The sequence below is a fragment of the Phaenicophaeus curvirostris genome, chromosome 12, assembly GCF_032191515.1.
Source record: "Phaenicophaeus curvirostris isolate KB17595 chromosome 12, BPBGC_Pcur_1.0, whole genome shotgun sequence".
Taxonomy (NCBI): domain Eukaryota; kingdom Metazoa; phylum Chordata; class Aves; order Cuculiformes; family Cuculidae; genus Phaenicophaeus; species Phaenicophaeus curvirostris.
In genome coordinates, this window is record NC_091403.1 from 1787011 (window position 1) to 1804654 (window position 17644).

The 17644-nt window shown below is 39.1% G+C and overlaps 1 protein-coding gene across 2 annotated transcripts in view; it reads right to left on the bottom strand.

Annotated features, from left to right (window-relative positions):
• OTUD7A (OTU deubiquitinase 7A) overlaps window positions 1-17644 on the bottom strand; it is a 97067-nt gene that overhangs the window by 17293 nt on the left and 62130 nt on the right. For both annotated transcript variants that reach the window (XM_069867171.1, XM_069867172.1), the window contains exons 7-13: window positions 13664-13846; window positions 12814-13032; window positions 9249-9350; window positions 7598-7725; window positions 6452-6564; window positions 3520-3647; window positions 2391-2540 (exon numbers count right to left, since the gene is read on the bottom strand). In XM_069867171.1, the coding sequence (XP_069723272.1) occupies window positions 2391-2540; window positions 3520-3647; window positions 6452-6564; window positions 7598-7725; window positions 9249-9350; window positions 12814-13032; window positions 13664-13846 (1023 nt within the window). The remainder of the gene's footprint in view (window positions 1-2390; window positions 2541-3519; window positions 3648-6451; window positions 6565-7597; window positions 7726-9248; window positions 9351-12813; window positions 13033-13663; window positions 13847-17644) is intronic.

Below are 17644 nucleotides of genomic sequence, written 5' to 3' on the forward strand. Positions count from 1 at the left end.
AAACAAATACTATTTTGATTCAACGGCCCTTGTCTTTAACCTGAATGAACTTGGACACGAACAAAGTCAGTATTTAACATTAGTGATGCTGTGCTGCATACTTGGCATCTTTTCCTCTGCCAGCACCTCTCCTGTGTGACTACAGAAGTAGGAAAATCCTACAGAAGGACAATTTCTAACTACAAGACAGTTATTTAATACTACTGCTAGCACTTGTGGGAGAAATGAAATATGTGACCTTGTTATCAAACCCAAGATCTTGCAGTGTGTGATTAACAGGAATATATGGCTTGTAATATTCTAAATAATTCAGTAGGTGGCACCAAGTTGTATCACTGAACAACACACACTGAGAGGCAGAGCAGCTGAACAGTAGTTACCCTCACTGCCTTCTGTCAATTCTGTCCTTTAAAGGATGCCACAATAAGTTTGGTGGGCAGCAGTTGCCCTATCTGCAAAATTATTGCAAAGATAGTTAAGTCTTGCGTATTCAATCAAATTATTTACGCATATAGGCTCTTTGAAGAACCGTGATAATGAAGTATTGTATGAAGGCAGACAGACCTGCCTGAAATAAATGAGCTTGCTGTCAGTCTGCTTATATTATTCCAGTCCCAAATGTGAGAAAGGAAGAAGTGAATTTTGCCTACTCCAGACATTGTCTTGTTTTGCCACCAACAGAACTCAGACCTAAAATGGATCAAGACCAAAGATGCAGAGGCATGTTCTACAAGAAGACTAGTCTAAAATTTGTAACAGAGACATGTATGTAGGAGCTACTAAATGAACAGCTTGCTGACACTACAGTCCTGGCTGTGGTGTATCATCAACAACCACCAACAGTCAAACAGTATCCTTAAAAAGGCTCCCCAAAACTCTATCTCCATTCATATTACATTATCGCATTAAAATGGTATGAATTTGCTTTGCAGACATCCATCTCTCACAAGGTGTTTCACATCACATCTCGGTGTACTACTTCGGAAATGGTTCTTACGTGAAAAGCATTTTCCTAAGGGCCACTCTTCTACAGATTGAGGGCTCGAAGGCAGCTGCAACGTCCCAGAACACAATGTAAAGGCCAGACCTATTGCCAAGCACCTACCTACAAACCCCTGAAATAGCTACGTGCCATTCAAGGCTGAACAGCTGAACTGGATTGATTTTCCCATCGAATATCCAACACACAGATCAACCTCTTTTCCATTACTGCTTTACAATTCAGTCTCCCCTTCACCAACACAAAGTTTGCCAATACCGCATGCAACCCTTTGCAGAGTATTTCTCCTCTCACACAACCTCATGTGAAAACTTCCAAGAAGGACTCACTCTTTCTGAGAAGGACAACTTAACTAGATGTCAAATTCTTGCATTAGGATGTCTACAATAAAATCTGTTGTTCAGATTTTTTGTCGTTCAAAATCTCTCTCTACCTTGCACAGCTGCAGCATGCCCACTGTTCTCATAAGCATAGAAAATGCCTAATACCTCCAAAATCAGATGAAATGCACAGAGGATTAGGGAATCAAATGAAGGATATTTGCTTGTCTCTAACCCGCTCTCTAGGAAGGACTAAACGAAATTCACTCAGGAGATCTCAACAACCAGCACACATTCCATGTTTACTTTACAGGTATACGCCTTCATAAGGGATTTAAAACACATCTGCAGTGTCATCAGGAAAAAAAAAAAGGAGGATTTATACTTAACAGCAAAAGTCCACTGAGTTGTTCTAAAGCCTCACCACATTTTTGGCAAAACTCGTCTCCCTTCCCCACAAAAGAGGCAAAGACAGATAGGAGGTGATCTCACAGCTTCCAAATGAGGGCAGTTATAGCTAGCTCCTAGGCTGCTGCTGCAGGAACAAAACCAGTCCTGAAGGTCTTGTCACTCCCAATCCCATATCAAGGAAGCTCAGACCTCACACAGAAATATCTGCTTGGACTTTATTGTCACTGTTCTGAAGTAAAACAGAAGACAGTAAGATGATATTTCAACTAAATGTTTTCATATGAGAAAAGTGCAGGGAGATTTTTCCGCTGCATGAGTTTTCAATAATAATCTGACTCACACTTCATCTTCTAAAAACCTTAATAACCCAAATTAACAAAGGCCTTCAAGAACCCAGAAGCACAGCAGGTAACCAGGATTGTCCCAACTTACATATATGGAACTGACGGAAAAGGTTCAAGAGCCAGACAATGACAGCACAAGGATTGGGACTGAGAGTTCTTGGCTCCCAGTCTTGTGATCAGACCGCTCAGAACGCAGAAATACCATTTACTGGATATTGCTTCCTTTCTGATAGATAAATACACCTATAGGTAGAAGAAAGTACTTTGTGCATCGTATTCAATAAATACCCTCAAGCTGCTGTGCTTATAACATACCTTGTTCTCTCTGTTGATCTTTTTGTTCCATGGAAACAAGTGCAGAGAAATGGGCCTGGTCATAGGCAAGCACGAGGGGTGAGCAATGGCATCTGTTCGGCAGAACTTCAAGCGGCAAATAAATTCCTCCAAATGGTATAGGTGCAAACGCTGCAAAGAAAAACGAGGCCTTTCCTTTAAACTATGTCAAGGAGTAGACAATAATGTTGGTTCTACTGTAAGCTAACAATTGTGCTACAAGATCTGCAGAGCTCCAGGGGAGCAGCCTAAAGTGGAATAATCAATGCGGAAAACAGTCATAATAAGAGGTCAAATTTCATTTATAAAAATATCAGGAAACACCCTAAGGACAATAATGAAAACATTCTGCTCTAACATGTATTTTCCTTGCTCTGTTTACTAGTAAAGATATTAAGGGCTTATAATAAAATCTTGATGACTCTCACACATACGCAGATTTTTACCTCCCTGCAATACTTCTAGGTAGAAGGACATTTTCTAATCATCATCAGTAAATACAGCATCAGTTCTTTTGGTAAAATGCTCTGCTCATGCTTTGCATTAACAGATTTGTAGAAGAAACACTGCAAACACGTTTATAATCCACGCGCACAGCATCACACACATCACCTGTGTATAAATGTGTATACGTTTATATAGATGATAACCATAAGGAAAGATTTTAAAAAATCTACAAGTAGAATTTGAATGGGATGCTCCATCTGTAAGGGCAAAGTTCTTTCCTTTGAAAGAGTCTACACTTGTTTATACATAATTATGGGAAACAGCAAGTTTGGGCAGGAAAACTCTCTCAATGTGTTCCCTTCTGACCAATTTTCTTTCCTGTTGCTGTGAAAATATGAATCTTTACTGCAGAAACATTGCCAAAACGAACAGAAGGAAAAAATATACCCAACCCCCTCCCCCGTTTTTACGACAGACCTTTTCTTTGAAGGTTCTACTGTATCTAATAGAAATGGATTGTGTATCAATCTTGTTTGCTGTTTTTTTTGACAGCAGCTATCCCATAAGCTCTCAGATATATATCACAGCTGTGTCTTTTGTTTGTTGTAGTTTACGACTGATTCAATTTACACAAATGCACACATTTCTAATTAAAAACTCTTACCTTCCCCCCCCGAGTCTCGTAACATTGTGTCTGCTACTACGACAATAGGTCTTCTCAAAATATGGGCTAAGACAAAAACATGGAACTCTTCTAAGCTTTCATACACTGGATCTTCTGAATTGTCGACTCTGGAAGACACAGCACTGAATGTTATTTTGTATTTAATTGCGTGGAATGAATGCTTTTGTGTAAAACATCATCTGCGGCACGTGAGACGCAGCCATCTGTCAAATAGGAAATACCTTGAATTCAACAAAAAACTTGTTAAATAAGGAAAATCCCAGTTCCTATGCATGTACTAGACATAATTCTAATCCCCCCTTTGCCTTGAATTTTGTTTCTGTTCTAGGATCTGCAGGATAGCCACTGCTTTCAGGTCTGAAGGGATGGCTGAACTAGCATGTTTCCATCACCACAGCAATCTGATTGTTTACAGGCTGCATTTGGCTTAAGTACAATTTACATCAACTCAAAATATGCCAGATGAAAAGATTTGTTGGCCACAAGAAACTTCAGCTAATAAGGGAAAGATATACTGTTACAGTGATCCTTTCTCTATCTGTACCCTGTAACTGCTGCACACACTGAACGATTAAAAAGGAACAGCACTCCAGAGACAGACAATGAGATCAAATAAAAATAGTTTTAAACAACGTCTTTGATGGATGCAGAACTTTTGTATGAAGAATTGTGCATCAAAATACACTGAATACCTAACCACGTCTGAAACCTCAAGAGATTCAAGAGGAACTTCCTGTACAAATTTGCAGGTTTTCTGCCTTAAATAAAAATCTAACAACACATGGGAAGATTATGGCAATACTCCCTCCCTTCTTCCATATTTTAAAATCACTTGACTTTATTAAGAAGACAGCGCCAACAGCAGATGAGACGGCTGGCTAGAAGGCGACAATTAACACTGTTAATAAATAAGAATACCGCCCACTTTCATTCTCTGCCTTAGCTCACACCACGACACAGTATGACATCGAGCTTCCAGCTCAGCTAGGTTTGCAGGAAGTGAATAACAGTGATATTCAATCTAGCACTAGAACAGGCTTTGAAATCTCTGACTGGCAATAGGCTGCAAAATGAAGGAATGGGTTGGAATTTTCTCTTTAGCAGGACTGCAATGGCGCGGTTCTTAACAAAAACAGAGGGTACAAGACATGTTCCTTTTTTCAAAGCAGTTGCTTCAATCCAGTACCCCCGGTTTTGCTTGTAAATGGAGATTAATGAGCCAATGACTTTAATCTGAAATGTATTTTTTACATTTACAGAAAGATGTGCAAATCTGTTTCAAAACGAGAGTCTGCTTCACAGTTAATTAAGTTTGCTCTGCTTTAGTGCTTGAAGGGTTTTACACGCTGGAAACAAGAACTTCAGAACCAGCTTCTTCTGTATTCCCTTTATCTTTTTTCTTTTTCCCTACTTCCAAGCCTCAAGAACAAGAGTGCTTTCAAAGAAGAAACCTTTGGAGACTCGGCGACAATCGCTGATCTCCTTTGCATGGAGTTTCCTCCAAAAAATAACTAAAAGGACCTTGCAGGTGAATGAGGGAGCATAATTCCAGACTGGGGCTTGTCACTGACGTTGTTTGAAGCAGATACGACTTGTGATGCTTTAGCTAATTCTGACACCAAAGGAGAATGTCTCATCTACAATTCAAAGACTAATTTGCAAGCTTTCTTAATAGAGCACCTAACTCAGTACCTAACTAGAGAACGTGTTATACCCCGTCTCAAATATACTATTTTGATATTCCTTTTCATTCTCCAGGGCTCTATTTTGAACATGGGTACATTAAACTGAGAAAATAATTCATTCTGTCACATTCATTTTGTCTTTGGAACGATTGTAACGAGAAATACCTATTCAGACGTTTCTTGCCTGATTCCTCTTTTACCATTTTAAAGGAAAAATTCACTGTTGTCTATTTATCCTTACTCTATTTTGATCTGCAAAAAGATAAATGCAGGCCATGATGAGAACACAAAAAACCAATTTAAATTAGTTCTTCATGTAATGGTAATAGTTCCTGCATCTGGGAACTAAAGGTAAAGATGGTTGATTGACTGGCAAAAGCAACACATAAGGATATCTCTGACTGGTAGATACTGAAACTACAAGGTACGTGAATCATACAGGATGGAATAGAGAGAAGAAGGCCTGAGAAAATCAGGGGTGAATGGCCAAATTTAACAGCAATGTGAATTGAACTGGATTAGAAGGCTAAAGCATATCAATGGGAAACTATCTACAGACACAAAAAACAAAGTAGACAGTAAAATGAAAGCCACTCTATTATTTTTAGTCTCAAAACAGAAGAAAATGAGGCACATTGTGGCTAGGAGTTTTCTAAACCATGTCCTCCTGCATCAGTAGAATTACCAGGATTACCTTTTCTTAACATCACGGGGTTAAAAGGAAAATTAAAATTTATTAAAGCTGTGCTAAAACACAGAAAAGAAGAAGTCTGGGCGCAAATTACTTTCTTCTAAAATGCTATTAGAGGATGGATGTTGTTCTGTCATTCCATGTTTTAGTGGAAGTATCTGAGTAGCAGCTGTATTTCTGCTAAGCCTTCCTCAAATGAAAAGCTACATATCTTCAGTAAGACAAAGCACTAAATCTCCGTGAAGCTAAATGCTACTGCCAACATACTTCTTCCAGAAACCAAGAAAGCAGGATTTAAGAAATCCAGACTCTTGGATGCAAAGTAACCTCAAGTCAGTAAGGTATCTGTACAAGTTTATCAAAATCCTAAATCTTATAATGAGATGTTTAGATAATTATACTCTACCATCAAAAGAAAATCGCAACCAGCTGAAAATGCACTTTGATAGCCTTGCAAACTGTTTCATTCATTTCTACTGTACTGTTTTCCTACTGAGAACAAAAACTAAACAATTTTACCATGCTCTAAACTTACCCACCACCAGTGCCTCCATTTTTGCTGAAATGTGTACGAGGCTCACTTGATGCCAGTTTAAGCAGTTCATTCCACTCCCGTTCCCACTCTTCTTCTGTATACACTAAACCTGACTATGGGAGAGAATGAAATACCTTTTACGATTATGCTGCTACAAACGTAAGCAGAGTTCTGTAGTCGTGTTTATGACTAATTTATTTTGAGCTTCATAAATGATATGGTTTACTATCTTAGACCATTCAACGTTTCTATTCAAGGGAAGAATATTAGCTTATTTAAACAAGATCTAAACCACTAATTGCATACAGGATTACATTTCTAGACACGGCTCTGCCGCTAACAGTGTTCTGCTGTTGGAGTTCCAGTTATTCAGACCCCTGTGAATTCCTTGCAAGCACGGTTAGCTTTACTGCCCATTTCTGGAAGGCTGCTTTCTTCCCCAGGATATGGAATTACTACGACTGCCCTTCTTGGCAGGCATGCGACGCTTTGTCACTCTGTTCAAGAGCAGAAAGGGTTTAAGTGTGCTTCAGCGCCCCTGTGTTTTCAGGTAGCCTAAAGCAGCTGAATCAGTCACAGCTCAGCTGTATTCTCACTGACTGCTGCCAGCAAATAGCAGGTTACAAGTAAGTCACAAACGTTTAAGCACATTTTCTTGACTGCATTCAGGATTACTCTTGAAATGGGCTTTTTAGCCACTGTTTAGGCACAGGTATCTTCAGAAATTAATACATGCTGAAGTACAGCTTCAGTCAAACTAAATTTACAGATGGTTTTAGTTAAGAAACACCCCTTCAATATTTGGTCACAGCTCTAAGAATCCTAATACACCATCCCGGGGAATCGTTCCCAAAGGGTATTTTCTTTTTTTTGTGGATTTTATCCCCTTATTTTATAATGCTTGTGATAGCTAAATTATACATTTAATTGTGAAGCCCAACTCATTTTAGACCTTTGTAGGCACAAAACTATGCGCATTTATGCCCACAAAGCAATAGGCACATTTGCAAAATCAAAGCATCTCCTTCTCCATGCAAAATGGAAGCACAAGGAATTTGACAGCAATTCAAACTTGCATATCAAAATTCAGAAGAATGCTTTTGACCATAAATGATATAAACAAGACTGTCTTTAGGCCATACAGACCTCCTTATTCTGCTGGGTCTGTTGCCATCTCCATCTTCTTTTCAGTGCTTCCCTTTCAGCTCCACTTCTCATCATAGTATAGAGTGCTTTACGTAAAACAAGGTCTCGGTCGTGAAATCCCCACATCCCTGAAGCAGCACAAGATGACATTCAGTTTTAAAGAAGCTACAGTGAAATAGAAATAAGTATGTACTAAAACAATTAATATTGCTCTGTTAGCAAAGGAAGCACAGCTTATACATTATTTAAAATGCTCCCTGGCAAATAATTAACTCACTGCTTTTAAGGTTTCCTAAAGAAACAGTCAATATAGATAAGCTAATGAATAACAAGAGGGAATTCTAACAAAGTTTAAGCTTTGATTAAGGAATGACTAAGGATTTAAGTTGCTCCAGCATTTGCTTGCAGGAAACATCAACTTTGCTGCAAGCAATGGAATATTCAAGGCACAGGTTGGTTTCAGCTGTAGTTGCCAACAGAGCCTGCGGACACAAGAATGTTAATGACAACTGCAGGCACTTCTGGGCATGGCAAATGATCCCGACACCCAAAGGCCTCCTCTCCTACAAAGCATGATGGGAAATTTCCTTTGGCTTCAAATCCAAAAACAGAGAGGAGCATTCAGGATGACTGGAAGTCTAAAAATACAACCAGCCACAGGCTTTCAAACTCATTTTAAGATAATAAAATGTCTTCATGTAGTTGAGAACAGTAGCCTACAACAAAAGTGACCAGAGCTCTCTCCAAGACATGTGCCTGCAGACAGCCTCATTTCAGCTTACCATTTTGTCAGCTACTGGCATTAAATATGTTTATTTAAGACTTTGCTAGTCAAAATACTCCAGACTTTTGCTGTAAATAATACGCAATTCCTTCTAAATAAAAATGAAGTGGACAAAAATGAAAGGATCCTTGGACACAGCAAAAACTTTTATTACTACTTCTTTCAAAAAGAAGAATCTCTTCAATATATTAAAAAAAGCAGCGTTTTTAACAAGTCACCTTTTAGAGTTCTGCTGATGGAAGATTTTAATAAGTTTTCTCATCCCAGTCCTGGTTGGGATAGAGAAGGCATAGCAAAGACTTCCAGCTTCACAGGTTTCTATCAATCCAATTTGAAGAAAGGCGTCAAAGATCTTGTATTAGTGATTAATTAATCAATTGGAAATTACTTTAATTCACCCCAAACTCTGTTTCCTCTATACATAAACTCTACAAAGAATGAACAGAGATAATAGCTAGATGTTGCATTCTTGAAGACAGCATGAGGACTGTTTAAGAAAAGCCAGAGAATGAAAGAAATTCCTCGCCTGCAATGAGGGCAATCCCGCAGAAACAACTGAAATTTGCTTGTTCCCAAGCTGTTAAGTTGGGCTCTGTAAGGAAAATGTGAATCACTGGTGTTTATGATACATAGTTTTTGATACTGTTCCAACTACACTTCTTTTACAACCTGATAAAACTTTCACATCCCTCACTCAAGCACACCTAAAGCACATAATACTTAAGGAAAATTTGAAGAATATATTCCTCCGGAACAAGTTTTTTAATGAAAATCTTTGCATCCCGTGTGATTCTGAGCTTTTGCTGGGGACAGAGAAAAGTGGTAAATATTTCTGGCAGAAGATTTCTCGTACAGACTCTCCCTTACCTAGAGAAGCAGCATGCAAGAGACAGTTTCCATCACCTGTTGTAGCCAAGGGAAGAAGACGTTTGCAGCTTGTACACACCGTGGACCACCAATTTAGTCGTCCTGAAAAGAAAGCATCTATTAAATTGATGGGGTGGACACTAAACCAGGGTGCATGCTGTGTACAGGCACACAGTGATGACACATAATGCTGAAGTTTAATCACGAACACCCTTTCTGCCAAATAAATTTAACGTCAGAAGTGACAACAGAAAAGATTAGAAATAAGAGGTAGACAAATGATTCTCTAAATGTATTTGGAATAAGAATAGAGCACCTTTTATTAATTTGCATCTTCCATTCTCATTTGCTGCATTCAGAAACGGATTGCCAAGAAATTCATTGCCTAAATACCACTATGAGTCTTGGTATCAGTTTCCAAACATCATCAACATTGCCTCCCCCACAGGGACAGCAGAATACATTACAGTAATAAAGTTTCAAAGGCAAAATAATATGCACGTGTTAATCAAGATATGTTACTGTTAGGTAAATTTATTAAGCAAAGTATTAATGTTTCAATCAGAAGGATTGGTTTAACAGCTGATTCTCTTCTCATTTACCATACTGTAAATCATGATTCAACCTACTAAAATCAACAGCTACACTACCAGAAAATTAAATAGAGACCTCGAGGTATAGGACAGCATGTGGTTTTTCTCTTTGAGAACTCACCCGTCGTTGCTACATGAAGCATGTTTCACAGAACAGAAGATAGAGATGGATTATGACTGACAAACGGACAGGTATGGGATGTATCTGGAGGAAGCAAATAAAGCCCCAGAGAGTGTCAAAGCCAGCACTGGACATAGAGAACTCCTGGCACACAGGTTGCTGTGTGGTAGCTTACTGGACTGCTAAGTCTTGGTTAAACAGCCATGTGAACATTTCTAATATAAAGAAAGAGGATGTGACTAATTGTGTAACATCTGCGGGGACATGGAAGAGCAGATGATTAATAATGATGAGTAGAGCTGGTATATTCCCCAAGACTTTTGGAAAGTCTGTGGGTAACAGATGCTTGAATAATTGAATGAATAATTCAATGGGCAGCGTGTGGCAATTTCATTCTTTGTGCTCTTCTGAAGACTTTTTCTCCCCCAATTCCTCCGCTTTCAAGCTGAGAGGAAATAGTATATATATATTTGGATAGTCAGTCTTGCAGTTCAGGTTAAATCCCCAAAACAGAAATAAGTTCAAGCACTGAAAATACTTTTCTCCATTAACATGTTTTCATTACAAAATTATACTGAAGTTTGTTTGTAACAGCAGGTAACACACATAGTCCAAAAAAAAATTATGATAATTTAACATGTGTCCTCAATAACTTGTTCTGGGTACTAAGAACTGTATAATTATATTTGAATTAGTCAGTATGGATTGAGAGTTCAATACACCGTAAAGGTGAAGATGCACAGCAGATCAATAACTAAGCATATCTGCTAATCCTCATGTGATTTTTGCAGCTAGTTTGTAAATGCCCAACATCTCAGACTAGGCTGATTGAGTTCTAAATTTAATACGCATTAAAGAAGCTTAATTTAAAGCACTAATGGACAGCCTTTGGGAAAGATGAATCTGAAATACCAAGTTATCATTTTTAGCAACTCCCATGTCTGTGGGCTGTGAAATAACAACTTGCCACCCGTTTTGGCAGAATGTTTTGGTGGTATCAGATTGAGTAATAAGTTACACCAAGGTGCTGCTTAAAGCACAGTTACAAGACCTAAACCAGACAGACATTAGACTTTATTGTTCTGCAGATTAACTAGCAGCTATTGGTAATAAATGTCAAAGTCTGGTGTTTATGAATCTTTTGAGTAACAGGAGGTTTCTATAAAAGTGATCTGATTTCAAGTAGATGATGCAAAAAATGCTTGTGGGCTTGGTTAACATCACAAAGCTTAGAGCAGCCTAAAAATTAGCAGAAATGTATTGGAGTATAACAAAAAAACCCAATGAATTTTCATTTTTCAAATCTAGTGGTTATAGACAATCCCTTTAGGGAAACAATAGGAAAGCCGTGCTTAAAAGGAATCTGGAAAGAGTTCTTCCTCAGGCTAACTTCTGTCTGCTTTGATAAGACAATATTTATGGACAAACTAGACCTTTCTCTCACCCTCCCTCCCTCTCTTGGTCTCCTACTTGATTCTGCTTCTTACTTATTCACAAAATCCACTCAATATTAAAAAACACAATTTCAAAAAACTGATCTGTTGTTTTAAGTAAAAATACATAGAGAATTAATACAGCTATATTCTAGTATTCTGGGTATTTGGAGGTCTTTCCCATGTGGATTCTATAACATTTAATAAACAATATTCACACCACAAGCTTTTCTTCTACAGAAATACTAAAAATAAGCTCTCTGCTTATTTTCATGAAACTTTTAAAAGCTTACTCACAGTACGTTTGAAATTCGCAGAGTTAAAATTAAAAAATAAACAGGGTACGATCTAAAGAGACAACCTGCTGACAGAGGCTCAGCTTCCCTACCAAACTAGGCTAAATCCAGCCTTTCTTTCATTTCTCCAGCACATTGAATTTCCAGAAATCTACCTCTCATCCATGCCCCAAGATGAGCAAGTCACAAAATAACATTTTCAGCTTCCAAAGCAAGTCTAATTCTGGACACCCTGTACATTCTCAGAAGCACCGGTCCCCCCCGAACGCTCAGCAGCTCCCCTGCAGAATCCAGCAGCAGTGATTGCTCAGGCCTGACTGGGAATGTCAACGCAGGATCACTCAGCCCTCCCAATCAGCAACGGGTGCAGGAACTTCAAATGCAGATTGGAGCAGAGGTACTTCTACACTTCATGCATTTCACACATGACTAGCTAAAGGATTTGTTTGTTTACTTTTAGCTATTGTCCTGTCAGAAAATAAATGTATTCTTGCATGTATTGATGTGAAGAAAATTACAAGAAGTGATTTTCTATGTAGGCTTATAGCAATCATTCAGTGACTACTTCCTTTTAAAAAATAAGTGAATAAAGCATTTATCAATATATTTTGTTATTCACAGAAAAGACCTTCTTGTAGGAGCTCTCTCTTTTAGTCCAGACGACAAAATCGGCTTCGCAAAGCATCTGCAAGGCTATTCATATTTACTGATGTTCTTGAAATGTAATTTTGAACCGTGCATGTAGAAATAAGTAAAACTGAGCAATCAAGTAAATGCTTCACTTTTAGCCTGATGTGTAAGAAACACAGACTGCCACAGAAGCCGTGGTAGTGTGCAGAATGCAAATCAGAGATCATAAAATAAGATGGCACAGAAATACTTGACTAACTGCCTGCAGGTAGCTTTATTTTACGAAGTAAATTTGACAGTTTTCTCTATAACGTTTTAACAGAAACAGAGGATTCAGGTATGGGTCGTTTTGCAAAGAGTGCAGCATTTGCTTTTAAACTCTGGCATTTACTTCCCACGCAGGACGCGCAAGCTCCAGAAATGAAGCATAATTAGAAACGTCAGCCAAAATGTCAGATCACCCAGCTGCTGATATCTGAAGTATTTACCCACCTGCTTGCTCCAAAGCAACCATTGTTGCCTGCTCAATTAAATCTCGCTCAATGAAGCTTCTGAAATCTTCACTGTACACGCTAAGGTCTGGTAGCTGGAATGTGTAGATGGGCATCTCCAAAGGAAACTGTTCGTTGCTGCAGTCATTTGCTACATGTGATCGAGCAAGGGAGACTATGGCTGAGCTGGCATGAGAAATACCTCTGGAAAGACGCTTTTCTGTAGAAAAATCAAAGAGACATTATAGCCCATAAGACTACCCATAAAAAGTCTGCAATCAAAAGAAGTAAATTCTTATGCTTATCACCCTGTACTGGAAATCAACTGCTAGAGGAAGTTGACTCTTTTTAGTTAAGATTTCAATTTCTATTTGGCAGGGGACAAGAGGTTGTTTTTTCTCCTGTGGACCCACAAGAGAACAAAATTTTGAAGCTGAAAGATTTCATACACCCTAACCGCATGCTGTGAGTAAGAATGCAAAGATTGAAATATGGATTTTTTTTTTTTTAGCCTTCTTTTGGTCTCAATAAGCATATAAAATTACATACAATAGCGGTCTGTAACACCCTCTACTTAATTCCTTTTATATGTACCGCGGGACTGCTAGGGGACAATGTATTTTTGTATTTGAATGACATATTAAAAAAATAACTTGCAGAACTAAGGCAAAGCTCATGTCAACTGAAACGTGAGATGTAGGGTCCCAGCAGCAGCTCTGTGGATCCCATCACAATGACACAGTTCACAGGCTGATGACAGTCACTTCCAACTCCCTGCAGACGAGCACGACTTGCAAGCAAACAAGCTAGAAAGCTGCTTGTCCACAGAAGCCCTGGAGAAGAGCTCTTACCTTGAGCAATGTCATCCTGCCTTTGCAAGCAGGGCCGCTCAGCCTTCGTCACCTGGGGAGGCTGCTCTGGCTCCTGCTGCTTGTAGTATTTGCCCTCATTGAACACCTGGGGCAGGTTGGCGGTGTGTACCTGCCGGAGCTGCTCATAGTCATTCAAAGCTGCTGTCAAGTCCCAATTTTTGCCTGCCAAACAGGAAAAGGACATTCTGCTCCCATCTGTATGTGACCAAATCGATAACCCGGAAACCATCTTCATATGCACTTGAAATATAAACTTAAATAGAGCAATCACTCTTACTTAAAGCATCAGCAAGGAAACAGAGGTTCTTCAGACAAACCATTTTACAATCACTCCTCCCTCAACAAAAAAAGCCATAGTTGATAAATACCTTAAAAGTACAGCAAATGTACAGAGAGATATATATTTTCCTTTCTTTCTCTTTCTTTATTTATATTTTACCTTTATATCATGATTGGAGAAGACCTCAGGAATGTTCACGTCCAACTTCCTGCTCAAAGCAGGGTCGGCTATAAGATCAGACTAGACTGCTCGGGGCTTTTCTCACTTAGTTCTTTAAAACGCCAAAGATGGAGACTCTATAACCTCTCTGGGCAAAGTGTTCCCACACTGGACTTTCTTCCTGGGAACTGTGTCCACTCTGAACCTCTCTCATTTCAACTTAAACCCATTGCCCCTTGTCCTCCTGCCACACACCACTGTGAAGAGGCTGCCTCCAACTCCTTGGTTTACGAGGCTTTTACAGCATTCCATGAGTACTTCTGGGAATTCAAAAGTAACCTGATTCTGACTAATCCAGGATTTATTGCACCATAAAAGGTTGTCACTTTATGTACTTTGAGAAGCTGCATTACCTGAGTAGCAGTTAAATATAGCTTATTTGCTTACACAAAGGAGAATAAGCTAAAAATAGTGCAAAGCCGTTTTATACAGATAAAAGAAAGTCTTTTACTGCTACTGTCAATTCTGTGAAGAAAAATACCTAACTGAAGTGTGGAAAAAACAAGACAAACAGCTATTACCTACAGGGCTGAGCTAAACTAGCTCAGGTTTTGAAGCACTAAACAAAACTATGAATGGAGAATTAATAACATTGAGCAAGAATGTTATATACATCCCGAGTAGTCCATGATAGAAACCACCATGTCAATGATATGGAATTGTTCTATATGTTACGCTATAATCTTCTACTAGAAAGCCTGTAGGACAAACTGTATATTCAGAGAAAACTGTCAGAGATCCTAGAACAAGCACTGGAGTTATTGCCAGCATTTTTTTTTCCTCAAAGATCCCATACAGATTCCATGGCTGTGATCCAGCCAGGGTATCGTCTGCATCGAGCTGCCCAACCCAAACATCCAAGAACCACGAGTGTGTTCTCAAGATCTATGTGATCACATATCGATGTTTGGAGGATGGATTGCTTTTCTTCAGTCCTGTTTTTAGGATACACTTACAATAAGTTTTTAAAATCATCTTCTCAACCGTGAGGGCATTTTCTTTGTTTTAAATGAAAGACAAAGAAAATCCCATGCAATATAGGTTCAAACAAAAGAGCCTTGTCCAAGAAAGGGCAGTGCTACAAGTCCAGCACTACGTGACTCCTAGCAGTAGCCTGGGTTTATTCAGTCCAGATACTTGAGTAACAGACCTGGATTAATGGAACACAGACGGCATTTCTCCGGTATCAGAGCATTCCTTACAGGTCACCTGCCCAAGATATTTCATGTTTAAGCTCTGAAATATAACAAAAATCACTGTGCATGTGCTGTAAATGACGGCTGTGTGATGGGGCTTTGATGTATGCAATAGGAAAGCAGAAAATCAGCAGACTAATGGAAATGGCGCTGCGCTTCATTTTAGGCCAAATGCAATAATCTTGTATGAAAGCTTTATCATAATAATTACAGTCAGCCTTCAGAAAGTAGGCTCAGTGTGCTGCATCTAAAATCTAAATTGCAGACTAACCCTTGAGTTATGCACCACGGTACAATGTAGTGACTGAACTTTCAATACAGACTTGACACGACACAGAACAAAATTTCTGTATCTAAATGTATTTAACATATAAATATTTTATTTTCAAATCTCTCCGTCTCCCTGGAGTTGTCCCCATCTCCTGAACAAAAGCACTGATCAGCACCAAAGCCTTTAACTTCAGAAAACCAACATATAGCAAATGCTTATTAGACTCGCCTGCCCCAAATCTGCTGGAGCCTCCAAGCATCAGAATGCAGCAAAAAACTCAAATCAGGGAACATATTAAGCAGTTTTCCATCTCCATGAAATAGTGCTTTTGAATATTAGCCATGCTAACTGACTAGCACGAGTGTTTTCAGCTACTGTCTGTACTGGAAACATGTAAGCTCACCCCCTTTTCCAAGGCTTCCTCTCCTTTTGGTTTATATTTTCACAAGTAAATACAAAGAACAGACTATTTGTTTTTCCAATTGCCCATGAAAAAGAAGAGAATTCATCAGTTCAGGAGGATTAAAGAAGAAAATTCCTAAGTCAAAGTAGAGGAAACTTGAGGCAGCAAAAAGAAACTAAGGGAAAGAAAGAGAGGAAAAAAGAACAGAGGCATTTATAAAATACACTGTGTAAAGAAAAACAAGTAAGTATAAAAGTGTAGTTCAGTATAAAATAAAAACAAAGTAAAAAGAACTTTAAAAAAATGTGATGTGATCTGGACCATAGAAATGGAAATGGACTGCAGAAGCAATGGACGAGCTGGGAACAAAACAGAGAGGTTATTGAGTTCAGAGAAGTCCAGAGCAGATGATCTGAACAAGGATCTCCCACATTGTGACACAGCAGGTGAGAAAGTTTCAGCTGGAAGTCACTCAAGAAACTAGTGGGGCTTATGACTGAGGAGATGAATAGAGCTAACTCTGCCCAGCTCTCCTCCTTTCAATTTTGCATACCAAAAGCTTCTGAATTTCTAAAGCTGTATCTTATTATATTCCAAACTAAGCTTTCAAAGAAGAAAAACCCCTGAGGTCTGCTGGGTCAGAAAGGACAAAAATAAATTCATATAACATTGACATATACACCCTAGTGCTTCAGGGGGTAGGGTCCCTCCTTCCAGTCTTGCTATTTGTCCAACAAGTTTCAGCAGCCTTCCGCTTTGGAGCAGACCACATACAGTCCTCTGGGCTCCTAGGGAAAGTCCCACTCCTTCTAGGTTCCGTTTGTGTGTCTGTCCCCTGCTCTTCTCTGAAATGTCCTAAACCCTGCTCCTTACCCAAATCCCTGCTCTGTCTCATCTCTCATTTTCTTCTCCTGCAGGCCCTCAAGAGAAAGGACCAATCTTTCTCAATCCCACAGAGGTTACAACTCGACATAGGCAATGACATGCCCTCCATCCTCCATCACAAGAATGAAGGAGAAGCAACAGGCAACTCATCTCTTTTGCATCGTTTCATCAAGTAAATCAAGTCAAGCAAGATTTTTCAAAAATCAACACAAGACTATTTTTCAGGTTGTCCACTCTTTTTTTACTGTTATTGTCTGACATATACTACTGTTCACCACTAAATTCTTTATTTGTATGGCACGTTCTTGTATTTAAAAAGGTATTTCACAGGCATAATAATGTTATTGCAGTGTCCACAGTCACATCAGATGACGAGTCACTGGTGGCACCACATCCATTAGCAGCAACCAAACTGCCCCAAAGCAGCATTGACACCGTGCATCTACATGAAAGGCTTGGAGTTTCTAAGTGTCAGAGAACACTGGTCAGCAAAAAGCTGGAGCAATACAAAGCTGGTGAGAAAACACACGCAGTGAATCACGATGCTGGAATCAAATTAATTCACTAACTCAACAAAAAGTACACTCTTACTGAACCATTATTTCCAGAACAGCCGTATGTGCTGTGTGAGTCAGCAGGTGTAAAATCTAACAGGACTGAAAGGTCTCTGTTTTCAAACCAAGGGTTTCCAGCGTGGAGGGAAACC